Genomic DNA, 23,173 nt, shown 5'->3' with positions numbered 1-23,173 from the left:
CCTAAATTAAAAAAATTCAGCAAATACCGGACATGCCCGACAGAAGGAATTTTTGTTTTGTTTTTGCTCAACAGAATTTTTTCCTGGAGGTTTTTTTTTTTGTGGGGTGGTTTGGTATTTTTTGTGAAACCATCTGGCAACCCTATGCTCTATGTGGGCCCCCTGCAGCATGCTGAGCGGTAATGGGGGGGGACAGGTCTCCCACCCTTCCTGCCCCCTCTTGCCAAGGCACTGTATCCTTCCTGCACCCATCCCCTTTCTCCCCACCCCCAGAGCACTGGATCCCTCCCACCCCCACCCACTTTCTGCCCTTCTTCCCAGGGTACCAGCAACTTCTGCCCCGCCCCGCCCCCCCCCCCGCCCCAAAGCTCGCCATCCCTTCCCCCTGCTCCCCATATTACCTGCCCACCAGAAAGCTGGGTCCACCCATTTTTCCTGTCCTAGCTACACCACAGGTTGCCTCATAGGACTAATCCAGCAGCGCTGGCTGGCTGAAGGCCTCCAACAACCCATTTCTAGCCTCCTGGCAGCCAAGATGGTCTGTGCTGCTCTTTGGAGGCAACTCCTGCAGCGAGGAGGGGTCCAACAAAGTGCACAGGCTGGAGCTCCAGCTGCACACACCTGGCCCCACCCGACAGCAGTTCAGCACATAGCTCCACTGGGGCCTGAGCGCGTTAGGTCCCGTCCCGCCTTTGGGGCTAATGCCTGAGCTGGGTGCCTGCTGCACCAGCTGCCTTCTGTGGGGCTTGGGGTCGCGCTGCCCCTCTGACAAGCAGGCCACAGCCAGGCCTGTCTCTGGCCAAACTCTGGGCCAAGTCTCTGGGTTAAGGAAGGCGCTCGGGCTCTGGCTACTGAGAGGGTCATTCTGCCTTCACCCTGCTCCTCCTGACAGAGGCCTGAGCCTTTTACCAAACCTGGCAGAGCGCCATGCAGAGCCGGCCATCCGGGTTCCCGCCCGGGCTCGCGCAGGCTGGGCCTGTGGTGTCTAACATGACGTGACGTGCCACAAGCTCCATCCCAGCCAGCCAGGATGAGTGACTCAGGAGAGCAACGCCAGCCTGGCTGCGAGTCGCTAACGAAGCCAAGGAGACAAGAATACAGTCAGCAGCCAGGACGGGGTTGGCCCTTTATACGGTGAGGGGCCATATACCCACCGCTGCCTGACTGCTGGGCTCTCTGTGTTAGGCTGTATTGCTACCAGACAGGGAGCCAGATTCTGCCAACGCAGGTCACCAAGTCGGGGCTTTGCTGTGGCATAGGCAGGGGAAGTTCTCGTGTTACTCCCACACCTGCTGGTAGGGTTACCAGATGGTTTAAAAAAAATACCGGATACACTTGATCTCAGATGGGGGGGGGGTCCGGCTGGGAGGGGAGTGGGGCTGGCCGGGAGGGGGTCGGGGGGGAGCAGGGCTGGCCAGAGGAGATCTGGGGGGGGAACCAGCCGGCGGGAAGCAGGGCTGGCTGGGAAAGAGTTGGGGGGAGCAGAGCTGATGGGGGGGAAAGGGAAGAGGGGGAAACCGGCTGGAAGGGAGTGGGGCCGGCTGGGAGAGGGTTGGGGGGAGCAAGGCTGGCGGGGGGGGGGGGGAACCAGCTGGCAGGAAGCGGGGCTGGCCGGGAGAGGGTTGGGGGGAGTGAGGCTGGCCGAGGTGGGGGACAGCTGGGCAGGGGAGGGGGCTGGCTCAGGCACACATAGATCCCAGGGTGCTGCCCGTCCTGCACATGGTCCCGGCGGGGAACATGGGCGAGTCTGGCCCTGGGGAGTCCATTCCTCCTCACTCCCACCCCCTCCTCCCTACTGCGTAGCTGCGTACTGCCTGGCTGGTAGACACGCTCACGCAGCTACATACTGATACTCACGATAATAATAAAAACTTAATTAGAAAATACCGGACATTCATATGTCCGGTATTTTCTCAATTTGTTTCCCAGACAGCAAGCTCAAATACCGGACTGACTGGTTCAAAACCGGACACCTGGCACCGAGACCACTGACAGAAAGAATAATGAGTCTGCTTGACCTCTTGAGCTAAAAGCAAGCACTAGCCTTTGATGGTTATAATATCCGATGTGTTTACAGTAGGACCCGCTCTGTGACACTCAGGGGCGGCCCGGTGGAGCTCCCAATCCTGGGACAAAGAGCTGAGGAGCTAGGCCGTTCCTACAGTGGCAGGTAACCTACGGCCTAGGGGCCGGATGCAGCCCCCAGCTTGTCTGGATCTGGCCCCCAAGACTCAGGGCTCCCCCGCCCAGCCTCCCTCCCCTGCCACAGGACTGGAGCACACAAAATTGACTAGCCTGAACCCCTCCACGCTCTGGTGTGCGAGGGGAATGTCGCCTTTCTGCTTCTCAGTTGGGGGGGTCACATCACTTGTGTGCGGCCCCCTAACCGATGTTTGTGTGGCCCAGTAGGCCCCGACCCAAAAAAGATTCCCCCTCTCTGTATGCCATGCTGACCCAACACAAGCCACGTGCCGTGGTGGCCAGGACAGCAGCTCCGTGGAGGGGCTCAGGCAGGCGGGATGCAGGGGACGCTGAGGCCAACAGGGCTGGGATCATTTGGTGGAGCTACATTTCACCAGGGAGGATAAGCAGGGAGGGGCAGACAGCTGGGTGCAGAGCCTGGAGGGGGGGCGGGAAATTCCAACTCCCTCCTCCACCGTTGGGTTCCTTTCACACGGCCTTGCCTGCCTCAGCAGCTTCAATACAACTCTGGGCGAGAGCGTGTGAGCTTTATAAATTATCCATTAGGCGCCATCGCCAGGCGGGTCGAGGCTGTCTCATGTCAGTGGCACGCTGAGAGCCTTCTCACTGCCCACCTTGGGGAAGGGGCATTTAAACAGTAATGTTGAAAGAATATAACACAGCCGGGTCCCAGCAGGCCGATCTCCGACTGCAAGCGCCCTGCCATAGCCGGGTGTTTATTAGCTGGGGCAAGCCATCTGCCCAAGGACAATGGGGTTTCCAGCAATTAACCTCACCCTTCTGCCTCCCCATGAATCTGTTTAATAGCTAGCTCCATGCAGAGGCTACTGCGAAGACAGGGGCTGGGTTGGTCAGCCCCCAATGCGGTACCAGGGAGCAGCCAAGACTAACAAGCATTTCAACCAGCGCTGCATAAAAGGGGATGGGGGTGTAAATAGAGAGATGATTGTTAGCAGCCCCTGTGGTGGGCTGTGATGGCCTTGCCTTGCGTGTGGCCTTGCAGATTCGGCTGCAGTTAGGAGGTGGCTGAGACACCGGACACTGCACAAACAAGCAATGACAAGATGGTCCCTGCCTGGAAGGCCTTGCAATCGGAAGATGAGACAAGAAGCTCTGGTGTATGGAGGACTGTGCTGGGTTTGCAAGCTGTCCTTTAAAGAGCCTGTGCATATGAGATTTCTGGCCTGCTGGAATGAACCTGCCTTGGGGTATTACAGGGATGCACAGGGGGCAACTTACAAGGAAAGCAATGGTGCGGGAGGGGCGGAGGGGGACGACCCAGAGCTGTTTGAAGCCCAAGGGAAAATCTAATCTGAGTTTGGGACAGTGTTCCCTGTAAGTTGGGTGTTTGTGGGGCTGCTCAGGAGAAATTCAAATGCTGCCTATCTGATTAGCAGAACGCCCACAGCTAGGTATGGTTTCTACTCTTGGTGCACACTCTCACATGCCTCAGTGCACATAAAAAAATATTCCACATGTGGATGGAAAAGATTAGAGGGAACATTGCTTTGGGATGATCTTTGGACCCCATAACCGCCCTCTCTGCATTGCTGTGCACAGCAATGTCTGCACTCAGCCCAGCAGCAGTAGAGCCAAAGCACCCTGGATCCCTGTGCAAACACACACATTGGAAGGAGAAAGACAGGGCACACCATCATCACAACAACATATGCTCAGCACCAGGCACATGCCACACAGGAAACACCAAACACTTGCACCAGTAAGCATTGCTTTATGGACAAATGGGCATGACACAAGGATCTTTCATAAACACGCACACTACCACAGCACAGAAGCATACCGAGATATGCCCAAATGGTGTGACATTGTGTGTACATATGCATAAAAAGTACATTAAATATTCTCAACATAAACACACAACTCCAGGCACAGGCGGCCTCATTTACACCAATTAATGTCATTTGCAGACCAACAGCTTGGCTCAGGGAGTCTTTTCTGCAGACACAACTGCACAGTTCCCCCTTCCCCCAGTCATGAGTGCATAATCCCCAAACCACACAGTGCAAGCCCATATGCAGTGCACTGACATGGCTCTTGTCTTAAGCTGCATAGGGCACAAATGCCCACCCTGAGCAGCCTCGCACACCCACCTGCAAAGCTAAATGTGCACGTGCACACCACCCTCTTACACTGTCCTTTGCCCATCCCTCTTTCACTGCAGCCTGTCATACTCAGTAACTGTTGACAAAGCACAAGTGAAAAAAATCCATTCTGTCGATTGGCCTTACTCCCCCCCCCCCCACACACACACAGTGGCCCCCACCCCTGCTATTGTATTAAGGGTTTATGTCAAGGTATGTTGGATTCTAAATTAAATGTCAGAGCCACTGTACATTCCCGGCTCCAGCTGCAGCAAATGAGTTGCTGGACTTGGAGAATATCCAGTTGTTCAGCTCAGCGTGGCTAACACTGAGGTATGACAAGCCCATTGAATCACTTCTCGGTAGATTTCCAGGCCACATGAAGCCAAGATAAATTTATTTTTAATGATAAATGTTATGATCAGAGTTAAGTTGAAACAGCCTTGACGTGCAGAGGCTGGCTGCTTCCAAAGGCTTATAAGCCACAGGGTCAGAGCTGCCGGCACCGGGGGCTGAGGGACACACCACTGGTGAAATGACTTGGAGGAACTCAACACTGACGTAAGGGCCACCAAGAAAACCATGAGAAGTGTAGATGTAAGCTGGGCAAGACTGAAATTTGGGACCCGGGCAGTTCAATGGGAACTTTGCCCGCTGGCGCGGAAGGACGAAGGCCACAATTGTCAGAAGACCTCAGCTGCCGTGTAGGCATTTAAACAAGTCACCAGGTTTTCAGCACATCACTGTGCTCTGACGGGACGTGTCAGCATGGAACCCGCTGGGTGCTGAGCATGGCTGAAATCCTGGCCTCTACTGGGTGAGATTCTGGTTCCTCGTCCCCATTACTCTGAAACCCCTTGTGTGAACTAGCCACTAGAGGGAGACAAAGCCCTGCATGTTCCCAGCTTGGGTTACATAAACAGGGTACAATTTGCCATTCACCAGGGCTGGGCCCCAGGGGGTGAACAAAGATGGAGGGGTACAAGAAGAGTTGTCTGCGGATTACACCCCCATTGTGACAGCCAAACAAATGGCCATGTGCCCACAGTTCTGCAGTGCCATGCAGTGGCTGGACAAGTCGGTGGTAGAAGAGAGAGCAGCCAGACCACTGTCATTTGAGGTCCTAATCCTGTGAGGCGCCAAGCTCCTTTCATCTATTTGACATCAGAATTGAGAGCGCTCAGCACCTTGCAGGATCGGACCTCAAACTGAACGGATAGCAAGAGAAGGTGGAATTCGTCAAGCCACAGAGCCCATTTTGAAATGCACTGTCGTAAACAGCCAAACTCCCATTGTAGTCTATAAGCACAAGAGCCCTTGGTCAAGAAAGCCAAGTGTAGGGGGAAACATTCCCATCCTGGGGAATTAGATCCTACCTGGAGCTCATGAAAAGTCTGTGTGGTGCAAATTGTAGGCTGGGGGGAGGGACCTCAAGAGGCAGACCAGCTCCCTGTGCTGAGGTAGGACCAAATATATCTAGACCATCCTTGACAGGTGTTTGCCAAACTCCTTAAAAAAACCCTCCTTAGCACAGCTGTGTGTGTGCACTACTGCCCTCTACTGGAGAATGGTGGATTTGCTAGCATGGAACATCTTTTCGCCAGCCTGCGCTCCTAAGCGTTTCTGTCTTTTCCATGCAAGAGGGAAAATCCTATTTTTATAGGGCTGAGGTTTCCTCAGTTGGAAGCCCCTCCTGCCACCCCCAGGCATCAGCTTCAGGAGGAGGAAGCTGGATGGAATGGTTCTCTGCAACTCCGGGGCCTTTTTCTGACCCCTTGTTTAGTCATGTCCCTGGAACAGAATTCCTGGCTTCCTAGACACCTTTGAGGAGCAGCGGGTGCAGTCATGGTGATGAATAAAGCAAGCTCTGCTCCACGTTCCCCTTGATCCCTGATTTTTTGTTTGTAATGTTACTCCCACGCCTGGTTTTTGTTTTTAGTTGTTTTGAGCCCAGATTTCTGGGGATGTGGTTCCTCCTCCTCCTCCCCCATTCCTGCCCCGGTATTACAGATAGTCTGCACACATCTCATGCTGAGGTCTGGGGGCTTGGACTGTACAGATGTCCAAGCTCATTATCCTGGGGGACTCTCGGGACAGCTCTGCTTAGTTTCCTAATGCCACCTGGTGCATAGAGTGGAACTATGCTGGAGAATAGTCCTCTAGCTGAGGCTTCTCAAAGTGGAGGGAGAGAAACCAACTCTCTTCATCATACAGATTGTCCTGTAGCTGGTGGTCTCCAGGCATTTGGTTAGAAATGCTCTTCTACACAGCATGTTGGTTCAGTGACACAGGCATTAATGAAAGCCCTGAGATCCTGTACTAATGAGGGCCATGGAAACCCATGGCTAGATGCTCTGTCATTGATGTGTTTATTGCAAGTGAATTAATTAGACCTCCAGGTGACAGCCTTGCTTCTATTGGCTAGAAGAGTCTAGGACCAGGCAAAATATGACATTGTTGCAACTAATGCTCTCAGTCTGCACATGTGCGTAACTGATTAGCATGGCACGTGCAGAAAGACAGACTGAGAACTGCTGAGGAGAGAGTAGAGCAGCTGGGCAACTTGCCTTCTTCTCTCTGTAAACCCACCTGGAATCTGGTTTCTGTGCTGACGTTCAAGTTAAACACTTGGTGAATGAAACTGGAGAGGTTTCTTTGTTACTCTTCGACACCTCCACGCATCCCTTTTCCATCCCCCAATCCCCACTCTTCGGTTCTGGCTGAACACCACAGGCCTGCTTCTGAGCTCACTTACGCTAGCGTAAATAAGTGAGAGGCCAGTGGCATCTCCCCCTGGAGTATATCTGGAGTGAAATCAGAATTAGTGCCCGTGGGTTTATACGCTGTAGTGCACTGGAGAGCTGAATTTCCATACCAGCCCCCCACTTACTTTCAGAGCTTTGGAAATGTGGTTTAGTGCTAAAAACACAGGTCTGGGGTTCAGAACACTAGGATTTGTGTCTTACCCTGACCATCAACTTGTTCTGTGACCCTAAGCCAGAGTGGGCAATAATTTTTCGTGGGGGGGGCACTCCAAAAGTTTGGTACGTGGTCAAGGGCCGCACTTTTCTTCGGAAGGGTTGTGAGGTCTGGGACGGAGGTTGGGTGCAGAAAGGAGCTCGAGGTAGAGGACTGGGATGAAGAAGACAGTTTGGGGTCTGAGAGGGAGTTTAGGTGAAGGAGGGGGTTTGCAGTGTCAAAGCTTCCCCCCGGCACAGAGATGCAGATGGAGCAGCCAGCTGCTCTGAGCCTTGGGTGTGCTCCCGGCCTGTGGGTCCAGTGGGGTGGGTCGTGGGGCAGATTAAAAGACTTGGCGGGACAGATTCAGACTTATCTTGCCCACCCCTGCCTTAAGGCCTCTCTTGTTCCCTTCCATTTTCCCATCTGTAAGGATAATATATTTATCTTCTTGGCAGGAGATCTCATGGCTTAAATAGCATGTATGAAGCTCATTGAGATGCTGGACAGGGGTGGGGGAGCGGGGCTCTAGAAGGGCAAAACATTATTATTCTGCACAGAGCTGCATGGTGGGAAGGATGCAAAGGGGGAAATGGAAAGAAAATTATATCCCGTAGATTACCTGGCTCTGTCCCGCTGGCTCGGTGAGAAGCGGAAAGTGCTGCTGCTCTGGACACTCAGCCATGCTCGCAGGGCCTTCCATCCAGCAAGCTCTCCATGATGGCACAGCGGCCCTGCTGCTGCCTGGGAGTGTGTAGAGTTGCTTCCCAACACTTCTGAACCTTAGTTGACTGGCTCCAGAGAGAAATTTTACAGCCTGGGCCCCTTTCTGCCTAGAGCCCCTGCTTAGAGGGTGCCTTGCATATCCCACAGCCCATGTCCACATGCATCTCAGGCTCATCAGCTATTGTGAGCGGCTGGCAGTGAGGCCGGAAGGCAGCCTGTCCCCTACCTCCCTACTGGAACTCAGGCTGAACCGCCATCAGCCGAGGGGCTAGCCGGGCTTGTCAACGCTTCACGCTGCAGCCAGTAGAGGGCAGGAGAGTCACACCTTTCCGCAGGCCTGATGCCGAGGTCCCTGCATGGACATCAGCCAAGGAGCCATCGGGAGCCAGCCTGGAGCTGGGGGAATTGCGGGAGCGGGGGAGGTGTCTGTACCATTCAGACAGAACAGCGCAGAGGAAAAGGCAGGTGAACTGCACAGATGCAGCCAGGCCAGTAAGCCTGAAAGCTCCGGTGGTCCCTGGTCCCTGCTGATGCCTCCACCCTGTGCATCAGAGGGCGGGAAGGTTGGGGTGGGGGTGCACCTGCAGTCACCCCCTGCCCCCTGGCACTGTGCAGGGACACCGGGGTGGGGGGGTTAGTGCCCCCAACTGAGTCGATCCCACTCCTCCCAGTAGCACAGCGCCCCCTAGCGCCACTCCGCGGAGCTCTGCCTCTGGAGCCTTCTGGCTGGGTGGCGGCCCCTAGCGACAGGAACCCCGGCCGGCACCCGCGGACATGCAGCCACCTCTGGGGAGCAGCGGCGGCGGCGGGTGGGAGATGCTGGCTCCCAGCCCCGGGAGGGACCTGCCTGCTCCGAGCCCCCTGCGGCGGGAGACCGGTGAGTTGCCGGAGCCTTTCATCGCTCTGGCAACAGCGGCTCGGGGCTGTGACCTGCGGCTGCCGGCTGCCCCTGGCCCGGCGGCGGCACCGAGCGCTGGCGGGGCAGAGGCAGGTGAGAGGGTGGGACGCGGGTCTGGCGGGCGGAGGAGGGGCTGTGATTGACACCGCCCTGCTCCACGGGGCTCGCCGGCTGCTTAAGCCGCCGGAGCTTTGCGGCTGCCTCGCCGGCCCCGGGCACCTCCCAGCCGGCGGCACCCGAGCCGGGCCGGACTGGACCGAGCCTGCTCCCCGCTGCGGCTCCTGCCCAACGAAAAAGGGGAGGGAGAGCGAGGGGGCTACTTCGTGCGCTGCCTGCCCTGGTGCGGGCTGCTCAGGGGGAGAAGCGAGGGGCAGGGAGGAGAGGGCAGAAGGGTAAAAGCGGACAGAGGCGCCAGGGTAGAGGGATGACAGTAGGGGGGCTAGAGAGGGGGAGGAGGGCAGAAGGGTAAAAACGGGGGGAGGGGCAGGGCAGAGGGGTAGGGGCGCCAGGGTAGAGGGGTGACAGTAGGGGGGAAGGGTAGAGAGGGGGAGGAGGGCAGAAGGGTAAAAACGGGGGGAGGGGCAGGGCAGAGGGGTAGGGGCGCCAGGGTAGAGGGGTGACAGTTGGGGGGAGGGGCAGAGAGGGGGAGGAGGGCAGAAGGGTAAAAACGGGGGGAGGGGCAGGGCTGAGGGGTAGGGGCGCCAGGGTAGAGGGGTGACAGTTGGGGGAGGGGCTGAGAGGGGGAGGAGGGCAGAAGGGTAAAAACGGGGGGGGGGCAGAGGCGCCAGGGTACAGGGGGAGGGTACAAGCGGGGGGAGGGGCAGGGCAGAAGGGGACGGGAGAGAGACGAGGGAGGACACCGGGACGGGGTACAGCGGGGCTAGTCCAGCAGATTTAGGGCAGGGAGGAGGAGGAGGGGGGTAGATTCAAACCTCCCCCGGCCGCTCGGCTCTCTAGCCCCGGCTGTGCCCGTGCCGGCTGGGGCTGCCCTGGGCAGATCAAAGCAGCAGAGGGAGGGGGAGGCGAAGTTCGGGGCCAGCCCCCCGGCTCCGGCAGGGAGGTGCAGGAGGGAGGCGCCGCCAGCCGGAGTCCGAGGGGAGCAGCCGGGGAAGGGAGGCGGGTGCTGGACGGGCGCGGACCCAGCCCCGAGCGCGCCGCAAAGTTTGCCCGACGCTGCGCGGAGCGAGCTCCGGGGCGAGGCGGCCCGGCGCCGATGTGGGTTCCCCCGCGAGCCGGCCTCGTTCCCGTCTCGCTCCCTGGCCCAGAAGATGGTCAATGAGCGGTGGAAAAACATGGGGGGCGCGTCGCAACTTGAGGACGGGCAGCAGGAGAAATCCCAGGTAAGGAGCGGGAGAGACGGGGAAGAGCGAGAACGGCGGGATTGGGGGTTCCCTCCCCTCCGCCTCTTGGGGCAGCAGCGATCTGTCCAAGCAGGGGGAGTCACAGCGCCCCCAAAACTTTCTACCGCTCTGGGGGGCGGGCACTCACCCTTAGCCAACCCCCCTTTTGCCTGCCTAGAGAAACACCCCGTTCCCTTGCCCCCCATCTGCCAAGTGGGGATGGGCGTGCTGGCTGCAGTGGGCTTGGCTGGGGTGCTGCCTGGAGAAAGCTGCCCATGGCTGGACTGCGCTGGGCTGGCAGCTCCTTGCAGGGCTGCCCGGGCTGAGTTTTGGGTGGCCGGCTGCATGGCTGGCACCCTGGGGAACGGGCAGGAACCGGTGTCCCTGGCTGAATGATTTAGGCTATTGGTGTACAGTGAATGTCACATCACGCTCCAGGAAAGCAAGGGAGGTTAGAGAGTCAGTAGGGGACTGCGCCCGGCTGTCCCAGCTTCCTCCCTTTAACTAACTGCTGCACGTTTCAGACACTACCCTGGCTTTAGAAAGAGGGTTTTTGCATGGTTGAGGCTATGCTGGGGTCAGACCTGGCCCTGTTAATTTTCTGACCCTCCCACCAACTTCCCGACCCTGCCTGGTGAGTTAGAGGAACCGAGGGTGAGGAGGGCTTTGGGGGTCGGTGACTGGGGAGAAGGGGGTTCATTCAGCATTTTGGCACTGCACAGATTGTGCTGAAGGGCACTGGCATCTCCCTGCAGCAGTGTGCAAGAGCAATGTGCATAGCTGTACATGTGTGTGCACATGTACATGCAAATCCACGTTCAAGTCAGGGACGTGGCCTATGGGTGCATGTGTCAATGCATGTTCTGCCCCCTATCCAAGGGTGCATGGGCCTAAACATGCCTGCAAGATGGCCTGAGTCTGTGTAGGAATGTGTGCTTTTGCCTGTACCTGGTAGGGGAGTCTGCTTCTCACACTAGGCATCTGCAAAGGGCTAGAACCCAGCAAGAAACAAGCCTCCAACTGATCCTTGAGAGCAGGGGTGGGGAACCTTTTTTGGGTCAGGGCCACTGACCCGCAGAAAAATCAGTCGGGGGCAGCCCACAAGTGAGAAGGGAAATAAACCAAAAACAAACCCTCACTGATGTGGCCCCTGATGGAGAAGAAGAAAGATGCTCCCCACATCCCACTCACTCACCAGAACCTAGTGGGACCCTAGTGGGTTTTTGGGTGCTCCAGGTCCGCATCCTCTCCAATGCTGGGGGGGGACCCTAAGCCTTGGGGGCCTGATTCAGGCATGTTGGGGGTCTGCATTTGGCCCCCAGGCTTTAGATTCCCCAGCCCTGCTTTAGAGGGAAGGGAAAGGCGCAAAGAGGAAGAGTGGGGGCGGCTCAGATGGAGAGGGTGCGAAGAGACTGATGTTCCTACAGCGTTTCCAGCTCCCAGCATACTGGACTGAGAAATCTCAATGAAGAACCATGGAACTCATGGAGTCAGGGCCGTGTGGCAGTTAGTACCTGGCCTTTCCAAATGAACCAAAGGATCCCAGTCCTCAGTCACCCCCAACACAACCTCTTCCCCCGCCTTCTTCCAGCTGCCGTTGGCCACTTGGTCAACCCAGATATGACCGTGAGCTGTCTGAAGCTAGGGGGAAGAGGTTCTCTAGGGACTGTTGCTTTTTTCTTCTTCACCTTCTACATTTAAACATCCAGGCAGTAGCTCCCCATTTCCCCAGATGCCAGTGCAGCAGTTCTGCCTGAGCTGAGACCCAAGGGCTCCACTTCCCCATCAGAAGTTCACCGTGCATATGCTCCGGGAGTGCCACAGGGAGCTGTCTACCAGCCTTGCAGCCAGGAGGGGGCAAAACTCTGTGCACAGGCTCCCCTCCCATTGTTCCCCACTCCCTAGCACCCTCCTTGCAAAGTAAGCAGAAGTGTTATGGTCTGGGGCTTCCCCTGATGGTAATAAATGCGTTTTCCCCTAAGTCATGTTGAATGCTCCGCATGTATGTGGGGGACAGAGAACTGGCCCAGTTTCCTGCCCAGGCTGTGATCGCAACACCCAGCGTGTTGATGGTGTAATTGAACAATCGGGGGAGTATGAATTAAAGCTGGGCTTTTTAAAGAACCCCAAGGGAGCCACGTGTCCAGCTCTCACAGAGATTCAAGGGGAACGGGGCTTTAGCTGCCTTAGAATCCTTTGGAAGCCAGAGCTTGGATCTTACTCATTTAAACCCAAGCTGGCTGCTGTATAGAGCAGGTCTCCTGCCATATGCAGCACCTCCCCAACTCCCAAAAGAGCTTTACAGTGTGTAAGCACGACCAGGCAGGCTCTGGCTTATACTGGATTACGGAGGAGAACAGTATAAAGAGATCGAGTGGCTAAATTAATCATGGATAGGCCCATCCCAGAGGGGTGCTGAAATGAAGATCTGGTTCAAGATGAAATTGTGAGATGAGATGGGGAGGGGTTTCAGAGGTGTTGTCAGCAGTGAGGGGGGCAAGGAGGGGGCAATAGATGTAGCTGCACCACTCCAAGCCTCTGTTGTCAATCCAGTGTCAAACAAGAGAGTATTTGAAACCTGGTTAGGCAACCAGGTCCCATGGAGAGGTGGTTTGCAGAAGGAAAAGGCTGCTGCAGGGAAGGCTTGGGGGACAAAGGTTGTGGGAAAGGAAAGAAGCAGCAGTGGTGGGGGTGGAAGGATAGAAAAGGTTTGTGAGCTCAGCTGCGGGGCACATCCACAGAGGGTCGAAAGCGCCAAACCCTAAAGCTGAAGTAGCTCCTGAAGTGAGCAGCGGAGCTGTTTGGAGGGGGGCTGACAGGGGTCTTGCTTGTTGGCCCAGACTGTCTGGCAGGGGCAGATGAGAGTTTTGTGAGGCCCAGAGCAGCACAATTTCACGCCCCCCCCCCCCCCCCGTTGGAGACAAAATAGAAAAAAGGCATCAAATGCGCAAATTGAAGGCTATTTTTCATATTAAATGTGAATTGGGTAAATTTGATAGAAACTTGATTTAGCTGGCTAATTTTTATTTTAATTACATTGTAATTCATTCTTAAACAAAATTCTGCATTAATAATTAACAATTTTCATTTGTATTTAAGTCTATTATAGCTGTCTAGCTCTTTTGGTAGCGCATTCTTCAATTATGTCAGTAAAGTCCATTTCTTAACACAGGTCGTTTTCAATCGATATAATTGAAAGACCTACAAAACGCTCCTGGGTCACAGTAGATTCTCTCTGGCTGCCCATGGCTGGTATTTGCCAGGCAGCGTTGGGTATTCGGCAGCCAGGCAGCATTGGGACTTGCGGGGGCCAGGTGGAGTGTGGGTGTTGAGACTTTGGGGGGGACAGGGGGCGTGTGGGTGTTGGGGCTTGGGGAGCAGGCGGTGTTGGGAAGAGGCAGCATGTGGCTGTTAGGACTTGGGAGCATTAAGTGCTGGGATTTGGGGGGGACAGGCAGTGTGTGGGTGCTGGGATTTGGGGGGGACAGACAGCATGTGGTTACTCGGGTTGGGGGGCAGGCAGGGTGTGGCTATGTGGAGGATGGCACACAGATGGGCCATAGGGAGGACCAGGAGTCGCCCTTCGGCTCCATGGCAACGAGCCGCCGCCGCGCGCATGCCACTGGCTAACAGCCGCTTGTGGACTTGCAGCGAAAGGCAGCGGCGTAGGCAGCTCCAGCAGGTGAGGGCAGCAGTGGCAGATATAGGGCAGGGTGAGCGGGGCTGGCGTGGGGCCTATTGAAGCGCGGGGCCCGGGACAGCCACACCGCTCGCCTTGCCCTATATCCGCCACTGCTGTCTGGGCCATGGAAGATGACCCTGGACTGGGCATGGGTGGTGCATGTCACTCACCTTCCAGGCTGCTTTGTTTGGCTGAACACAAACACAATGGCATATAGCACCATGAGGCCCAACGCTGAATACACCCTAGTCCTTGTCGGTTGCTAGAATGACCCACACAGGGGCAGGAGAAGGACCCATTGCTGCAGGGGATCCTGCTGCCATGGTGCAAAGTCCGCTTGTGGTGGTCCTAGGTTCAGGCATCATTTGGGGGTGGGCCTGGATAAGAGAAACCTGTACCTTAGCTATTCAGGGGTGCCAGTTAGCTATGCTGGGGGCTGAACTAACTCCTGCCAGGAATACAGGATGAATCTGCCTCAAAGAGAATAAAGCCCTAGTCTCTGCACTGAATTGTTTGCCCTCCAAGCGATCTGGTGGGGCTATGGAGAGAGAGGATAGCCCCATGCCCAGAATGAAGTTATGGGGACAGTGGAGAGTGGCTGGTTCTAGCCACACACACACACACACACACACACACACACACTGTGCTAGCAGCTGTAATAGGTGGAGGCTGGACGATTGCTCTGGCCCTGAGCACTGCTTTGTCGTGGCATGAAGGGGAGATGTGGCACAGGACTATGAAGCTATGTCTATACAGGAGCAGGAAGGGCTGCCTGGGACAAGGTGCAGGAGTGTGGGTGAGAGGAGGGAGGGTGTAATGGGAAGGGGAATGAGTGAGCATTAGGCAGGTGAGCAGTTGCCCAAGGCAGAACTCAGTGCATTTGGCTGAGGATGGAACAGGGGTTCATGCTGTGTGATGCTGGTGTGATCCGTGTGTGCGCGTGGTAAGGACCAGATTGGTGGGGTCTGTCCCATCGCCCTGGTGACTGATAAATTAAAGAGGAAGGACAGCCCTCCCCCCCCCCCACTAAAGGACCTGTCTTCTAAGGACACTTCTGAGCATCTTCTTTGCTCTCCGCCTGGTTCCAGCGGCTCTCCATTGTCGCTCCCAGAGGGCGCAGATACACCTGCTGACGAGGCCAGAGAAGAGCAGCTGCAGCTCCCCAGCCAGCAAGCGCCTCTGGCTTCCTCCTCCAGCCAGGCAGCTCTGGAATGTGTGCACGTGTGAGTACGAGCATGCACGCCGTGAGGCACTGCTACCCGCTTCTGGCACATGCTGGCCAGCTCACATGGCTCACCAGCTGAGGGGGCAGGGGGCTGGGCTGTTTCACAGGGCTGCCTGGAGGACTCTGGGTGCTCCCCAGCCATAGGTCCCAAGTGCATTTTTCATCCTGCAGCTGGGAATGTGTCTCGGCAAGCTGTGATCTGATTAACGGTCTGGTGTCTGAGCCCCTGACACTCTCTCCGCGCAAGCAGACATGTTGCACAGCTGATTGGCAGGGTGTGTGTGGTGGTGGTGGGCTTAGGCAATAGATATAGGCTGCACAAGCCTTCACTGAATTGCTGGAGCACAGTCCTTTGCAGAGACAGACTCTGTAGTGAGGTCCTGGGATCAGGCCCTGGCAGTCACATTATTTGGCTAATCTAGGCTCCATGGCACCATGTGGCCCTTTTAGCTGGTCTCTTCAGAATCATCTCTGACCTGAGGGTCGGTGTCAGACACAAAAAGAGCCGGGGGGGGGGGAGGGGAGGCAGGGAAACCCCCTGCTCTTCAAAGGCAGTCCTATGTCACACCCGGTGTCTCCTGGGTGCATCTGCCAGCTGAGCTCTTGGGCTGTCCCCTTTACTGCCCTGGTGAATGCCTGCGCTGTCGTCTCTGTGTATTCACCCACAGCAGCTTACAAGGCAGAGCTTAAGAGAATGCAGAGGATCATATGCACAACTGCTGTGGCGACCAGCTTTTTTGAGCAGTTTGAGGGGTTGTATGATGGCCAGCCCCTTACCGTAACTTCTAGTGCTCTGGTCATTAGCTCAAAAGCCAGCCTCTCCACTAGTTCCTCCAGTGGGCAAATGGTGACTGGTTTTTTTCCCCCCTTCTCCATTTCAAAAAAGTTTGAAATGTACTTGACTTTCTTTGCTCGTGCAGTTCATGGGAGCAGCAGCCGTAGCAGAGGAGAGAGAGAACTTGCTTGTACGTGTCACAGTGACTTGGAATTTTGCTGCTTTTTGTCTTTCTTTGACACAAGGAATTGTTCCATCAGGACAGACCTGCACTGTTGCTAGTCTGGTATTTTGTCTCAGCCCGTGGCCAGCTCCTACAGCTTTAGAGTAAGGGGGGTTCACAGAACATTTTGTGAAAGTGAAATTCTGTTCATAAGAGCTAAGACTCACTCCCTGCCATGAAGAACTTGGGCAGCACTGAAAACCTCAGCCTGAGGGATTTGGACACTCAGTCCCCATTACAACGTAATGGGAATTTGACCTCTAAATCCCTTAGGCTGCTTGGCAGATGCCAGCTTCAGTCTAAATAAGATAAGACGGCACAGGTCTGGGGTTGAAGAGAAGGGCCTGAGGGTTACTGATGCAGAGAAAGGGAGACAAATGTCTTGGGAGAAGTGGTGTGGGAGGTGGGTGGCTTGGGAGATGTGGATGTAGACAAGGAGACAAACCCAGGGAAGATGGATCCCAGGTTGCCTGTTTGCAGAGTGAGGTCTTCTTTCCTCCTTCAGCCTCCTTTGGCAGTGTCAAAGGAACAGCAGCGACGGCTGCTCAGTATTGCTGTCGATATTTCAGGGTGTGCTGTGTCAGTCATTTGTATTTGTGCTCGAACAAAGCTGTTATCTTGGCAGCTCTCATGGGGCCCTCGCAGGAAGAAGCTGCACAGCTTACTAGCAACTATTTAAATGAAGACTGTAACCCCTTGGATTTGCCTGGCAGACCAGGTGCCTGACCGCATCCTTGGAACTGGCCACTGCTCGGTTCCATGGGATGTGCCAACAGCTCAGTGACACGGAAGGATGGGGCCATGGAAGGGGCGGGAGGGATGCCGTGCTCACGGGAGACATTCATGGCCCGTGTATTGCCTGTTGCAGAGGCTGATCTGTGTTGGCGCACAGTTTGAAGCACAAGCCTGCTGCCCGGCCAGCAGGGGGAGCAGTGCACATTGGGTTTGGTTGACCTATATAAAATTTCCCAGTTTAAGAGATTTCTTGATGTTGTCTTGGTGGATTTTATTCCCCCGAATCTAAGATCACGTTGCTAGGGAACAGTGCCCACGTGAGACACATTCTGTTGGACTTTGAAAACTGTCTTGAACTCAGATCTGGCCTTTCTGTGGTCTTCAGATGAGCAAATCCTCATCTGTGAAGGGGGATCTCTTCTTCCCCTCCCCTCGACCACTCCCTTCCACACCGGGCTGGGGAGCTGGTGTGTGGCTTCAGGGTGTCCCCAGAGCAGGCTGGAAATAAGAATAGTGCTGGACAAAGCAGTCCATTGGTTTGCCAGTGCAGGAGTTCTCGTGTTTGCCCAAGGGCGAACTAGGCTTGTTAGTACTCAGGGTTTGCTTTATCGGCACCCCAGGTGTATGGGCCAGTCACTCTGCCATTGCCAACTTGGTTAATAGCTGAGAGGAGCGTGGAGTGAATTAGGGCCTGGTGAGGATAATGTGAACGCACTGGCAGATAGGAGGAGGTATGGAATCGCATGTACCCCCTCGTCTCCCAGTCCCTGGCATGCCAGAAAGACTCTTTTATGGCCCCCATGATGTCAATGTGTCCCAGGCGGGTCCCTCGCAGGCAGCTCCCCCGGTGACATTCATGCTGTCTGCTAGCCCGCCAGATCAAAACCTACCAGGGATTTGCCTTGTTTCGCCTTCTTGCTTTTGTGTTCCCGGGAAGCCAGGGGGATGAGACACGGCACTTGTATCAAAACCTCGTCTGTTTTCCCCTTTGGTGAAACAGCTTCTTTCCGCAGCGCTCAGTCCCGGAGCAGCGAGAGCGGCTTTCTTCTCGCAGCCTCTTTCGTTCCCAGAATGTGAACTGTCAGTCAAAGCAACACTCGGTTCCTTCAAGGAGAGAGCTAGACAAGGGGAGTGGATGAAGCAGCACATCTCCCGTTCCCCACCCGCACCACTCACACAGCCCACTGCTGCTCTGAGCAGGCCTTGGGACGGGCACTTGTTCATGAGGCCTCTGCCTTGCCCGTCTGCAAGAGGTGGTTGTCAGTCCAGACGGAACGGTGATAACTGAGTCCGTTCTAGTGTGCCAGTCCTTGCTCATGCATTTGGCCAGTGTTTCTTGGCTAGGAGCACTGAGCGCTTAAATGAGGTTCTACGGAGGGATGAATGTAAAATTCCACCTTGCAAGTAGAGATGGCCTCCAAGTCACTCTCTGTGGCTTTTACATTGGAAATATCAGGCCTGCCCTTCCTCCCTTGGATCTTGTTGAGCTCTTTGGAGGTCTCGGGTAGTGATTTCAGGAGCGGGTGAACTAAAACCCCAGATTCGACCGTCAAACACTGAGAGAGGGTTTATAATCTGGATTCTGTACTTTCCATCTTGGACTTCCATTTCTCTGTGGTACCCTGTTTCTAAAGAGCTATCTTCTAGACCAGTGGTCCCCAACCTTTTCAAGCCCAAGATCACTTTTTGAATTTAAATACAATCCAGGATCTACTTTAATCCAAATACACTTGCCCCACCTCCTTTGTGCCCCTTCTCTGAGGCCCTGCCCCTGCGCACTCCATCATCCCTCCCTCCCCTGTCTTCCCTCCCTTTCCCCAGACAGGGCAGGAGGTTGGGGCACAGGCTGTGGTCTTGAGCTAAGGGATTTGGAGTGTGAGAGGGGCTCTGAGCGGAGCCTGGAGGAGGGAGTTCAGGGTACAGGCCCTGTAAGGGAGTCTGGGTCCAGGGGGCTCAGGGCTAGACAGGAGTTTGGGGTGCAGGAGGGGGTTTATGACTAGGGCAGGGGTTCAGAGCTGGCTCTAGCTGGGCACTGCTTGCCTCAGATGGCTCCTGGGTGGTGGTGCAGTGGGGCTAAGGCAGGTTTACCTCTGTCCTAGCCCTGCACTACTCTCAAAAGCAGCCAGCAAACTCCCTCCATCCCAAGCCCTGTTTCCCCCCTCCCCCGCCCGCTGCTGTTCTGTGGAGACAGAATACAGGGTGTGAGAGGGGGCACCCTGGCATCAGCGCCCCCTCCTCTCCCTTCCCTACTCTGCTTGGCAAGTGGGAGGCACTGAGGCAGAGCGAGCTCTAAGGCAAAGGGCAAGAGATGTGCAGCAGTGGGGGGAGGAGCAGTTGAAGAGCTGACCCTTGATAGCCTCCTGGCCAAACCTGTTAGGATCACCTGTCAGAGGCTCCAAGATCTACCAGTAGATCCCAAGCTCCTGGTTGGTGACCACAGTTTTAGATATAATGGGTCAGATCCCGTGCTCCTCCAACTCTAAGCAATGGAAAATGATCCCAAATCCCTCTCCCAGTGCACCCAAATCTCACATAATCCAAAATATGCCTCAGCTTGTCAACCGAACCTGAAACTGTCCTCCTTAACCAACAGACCCGTGTGCAGGTCTGGATTAATGTGTTACACACACAGAACAAACGTGGTGAACTATTTGCTCACCGAGAGCCTGCCTTACTGTCTTTGACACATTTCTTTTTAATGCACAGAAAGCTGGAGTCTGTGACAAGCGCCTGGCTGCCTCTTTAAGGTGGCCCCTGCAGACTGGCTTCCCACACAGCCAAGTGCTGGTGTGTTTCATGTCTGCTGCTTTGCTCCCCTCTGGGCGCATCAATCCATCCTGAATTCTGTTGCGTGTCTCTGATAGGAAAGGAGTTATTTTGGCTGGGGGTACTGGGAGGGCCTCCGCTCTGTCTTCTATGTACCCATGCAGCCCACAGCTTGAGTCACCTTAAAGCTAATGGCTGTGGGACTGTGGTTGAAAGAAGGTGTCATTCCAGATAGACGTGCAGGAGGGGACAGGGCCCGGAAAATCTTTGCAGATGCAGCAATTTTTGTCTCGTTCTTAGAGAAAGTCGCTTTTGTCTCTTTGAATATGCAACACTTTCCCAGCCCTCAATTCCTTGTGACAGCTGCAGCTGGGGTCAGAGGAAAATTATAGCCTTAGTCTTGCAGGTGTAATGGAAGGGGGAGGCAGCCAGCAGGAAAATGGGGAGCTAATGCAGTTGCAAGGTGTCAGCCAGCTGACGGTAGGGCAGAAGGGAGCTGGAGCTAATGGGGATCAGGTCTTTGGGCCTGGTGAGAGATAAAACCTCCCTGCTGTCTTGAAGGGGCAGTTTGCCAGGGCCAAAAGTCTCTCTGTGAATCCAACAGGTATAATGCATAGAACTTATATAACCCACACACCTGCTGGCTGTGGTGCACTCCCCCACTCTACACATCTGAGGAAGTGGGTTTTGCTTGAGACTATAGATAGATATTTGCTAATCTCCAAGGTGCCCCAGGACTACTTATTGCTTTAAAGTTACAGACTAACACTGCTACCCCTCTGAGGCTTGTCCCATGTAGTGGCACTTAACTCATTCTTTCCCTCAGTCAGTGGGGGGGGGGGCTTTCTCTACAGCCTGAGCTCAGAGCCAGCTGGTGTTTAGCTCAAACTGTAGAGCAGGGGTGGGGGGACCTCAGGCCCCCTTGCTTGCCTGGATCTGGCCCTTGAGGATCTATTGCTGGAGTGGGCAGGAATTGAGCCCATGACCCTGAGCTCCCCAGGTGAGTGCCTGTGCCCCTAGGCCATGCCAGAACCCATCCCAACACAGTGTCTTCAGCAGGTCCCTTATTCTGCCTTCCTAATGCTGGAGCCAGCCGGTCCAGGGCAGGAATCCTGCACCTACAGAGAGACTGGAGCACACACAATCTACTAACCTGGGCCTCACTAGGCTCTGGAGTGCGAGGGGAATGTGGGGAGCATCTTTCTCCTCAGTCAGGGGCCACGTCAGTGAGGGTTTGGTTTGGGATTTTTGGGGTTGTTTTTTTTTTTTTTTTCCTGGTGTTTTTTTTTTTTTTTGGCTTCTCACTTGTGTGCAGTCCCTGCCTGATTTTTTTCTTCTGTGGGTCAGCAGCCCTCAACCACAAAAAAGTTCCCCACCCCTGCTGTAGAGGCTCATGCACTAAGCTTCAGCGGTCCTAGGTTCAGTTCCAGCTGTCAGCATTACACTGACAGAGGGAAAGAGACAGCTCAGGAAGAGACAGATGTTTGTTGGGAGGGGGCAGTTCTTTGCCCATAGGCTGAACAAGTTGCCAGGGGGCAAAAGGCACATGGGAAAATTCCTGAACAGTCTTCAGCCATCTTAGCCTCCTGGTGCAAGGTGCAGTGATGCAGGCGTTGCTCCAGGTGGGGAAACGGAGCATTTAGCCCAGAAGAAAGGGAGAACGATCTCTTCCTCTAAACGGAGTGTTGACCCTGAAGCCTCGTGCTGAGCATCTCTCTGTTCAGCATTTGGAGCCATTCTGGAGCAAACACGGAGCAGTCTGAGGAGAGAACACACATCGTCCCTCCCGCTCAAAGCTTGATCCCTGCTACGTTCACTTCAGCATGCCCCATGTCCACCTTGGCTTTGGCTTTTGCAAATGAGGGCTGGAAGCTCCAGAGGGCAGGCCGGGCCAACTCTGGTCCAGGCCAGGTGCATTATGACTCTTGCCTGAATCCATCTTTACATGCTCATTTTCCTTCCCCCTGTTTCTGGTTCACTGGCCTCCACTGGATGAGGTGGGTGTCTCCCTTTTCATTACTCACACCACTAGCTTCCAGTGACCGGTGTATCCACTCAGCCCAGGACCGTAAGTTGCCTTTGCACCCCTCCCCCAGTCCATCCACTAAGGCCATGGATAAGGGGTACAGATGCCACAGTGCTGGGTGTCGTATGACTGGATTCGAACCACCCCCGCCCCTTTGGCCCGGCCACAGTGCCCTCTCCCCCAGCGCTACCCACGTAGCAGCTGCTGCTCTTGTCTGGAGAACTGAATTGCACAAACTCTTTAGGCACATGTGCGTGGAGCTTGTTGACTAAATTTGCAGCAAACACTGGCCATCACGCTCATTGTAGATCTCCCAGCTCCCGCCGGATTGAGCTGTACACTCACTTAGCTCTTCCATGCTCGGAGGTCCCATAGGCTCATGATAGGCCTCCTGCCTCGGGCGGGCAGTGCTGCCGGACACACAAGCAGGTGAGAGTCTGTCCTGCACAAGGCATCAATATACATCACCTCGCCCCCAGCTAACCTCTTAGCTAGGGCCAGGCTAGGCTCGCCACCTTCCTTTGCTGCCTGGTTAGGGGTCAGCTTCAAAGAGACATTTCCCAGCCTTGCCACCTGCGTAAGGATCCCAGGCATAAGTCAGAGGCAGGACAAAGCTCATCAGAGGCCATCAAAAGGCAGCCCTGCCCAAAGGGAGTCATTTAGCACTCACCAGAGATGGGCACAAGCCTCTGGTCTCAACCCAGAGTCCAACTTCCCCCAAACCCAGAGGGCATCAGACCCATCTCTCAGCCAAAGGACATTCGTGTAGAGTCCTGCTGCCAGTCCCTCGTGCCCGGGGCCAGTGGGGGGCTGAGCTCAGTGAGGATCGTGCCCTCCGTTCGAGATAAGAGGGGCACATGGTGCTGGCCAGTGCCGAGATGCAGAGCTGGCAGGGCGGGCTGGCTGATGGGAATCTGATGGTGTACGAGTGGGAATCCAAAACAGAGGTGCATGGCTCCTTCCCAGAGGGTAACATCTGGAGAGCCAGGAGAACTGTGCCCATGAAGGGTTGCTTCCTGTACTTGGGTTGCTAACTGGAGCTGGTAGGGCAGAAGCAGCTGTTTAGAATGACATTTCTCTCCCCGGGTCCCTTGGGCTATGTTAGTACGTCGAGAGCACTTAAGAAAGGCTCAAACTCCACTTGCATCCACGTTGTGGCTCCTTTAGCTGCAGCATGGAATCCGTTGTGCCTGCTGCTATGTGTAGACCTGGAGAGAGAATTCGCCACGGGCACTCCTCCTCCATGGCTGACCACTAGTGTCCCACTGCAGGCCCAGCGAACTCTAGGCCACGAAGACTCAGGCTGCAGCTCAAGGGCTGTAGGTTGGTTCCCAGACTCAAGCGAAGAGGCGTTACCCTGGGAGATGGCAGGGCAGGGTTGATTAGAGATCTCATTAGACCCAGGAGGGCAAGGAAGTAGCTTGATGGGGATGCAATGGGATGGGGTGGGAAGAGGGAAGGGTGCCTGCGATCAGGCGTGGGTCTCTGCTATGCATGAAGCTTAAAACCGTCTCT

At 55.3% G+C, this 23,173-nt stretch overlaps 1 protein-coding gene across 1 annotated transcript in view; it reads left to right on the top strand.

The window, feature by feature from the left end:
* Positions 1–9,715: 9,715 nt before the first annotated feature.
* FIBCD1 (fibrinogen C domain containing 1) overlaps positions 9,716–23,173 on the top strand; it is a 44,629-nt gene continuing 31,171 nt past the window's right edge. Inside the window, exon 1 of the mRNA XM_025187390.2 lies at positions 9,716–10,226. Within this exon, the coding sequence (XP_025043175.2) occupies positions 10,155–10,226 (72 nt within the window). The 5' untranslated portion in view covers positions 9,716–10,154. The remainder of the gene's footprint in view (positions 10,227–23,173) is intronic.

The sequence above is a fragment of the Pelodiscus sinensis genome, chromosome 22, assembly GCF_049634645.1.
Source record: "Pelodiscus sinensis isolate JC-2024 chromosome 22, ASM4963464v1, whole genome shotgun sequence".
Lineage (NCBI taxonomy): Eukaryota > Metazoa > Chordata > Testudines > Trionychidae > Pelodiscus > Pelodiscus sinensis.
This window is presented reverse-complemented; position numbering and strand designations above follow the sequence as displayed.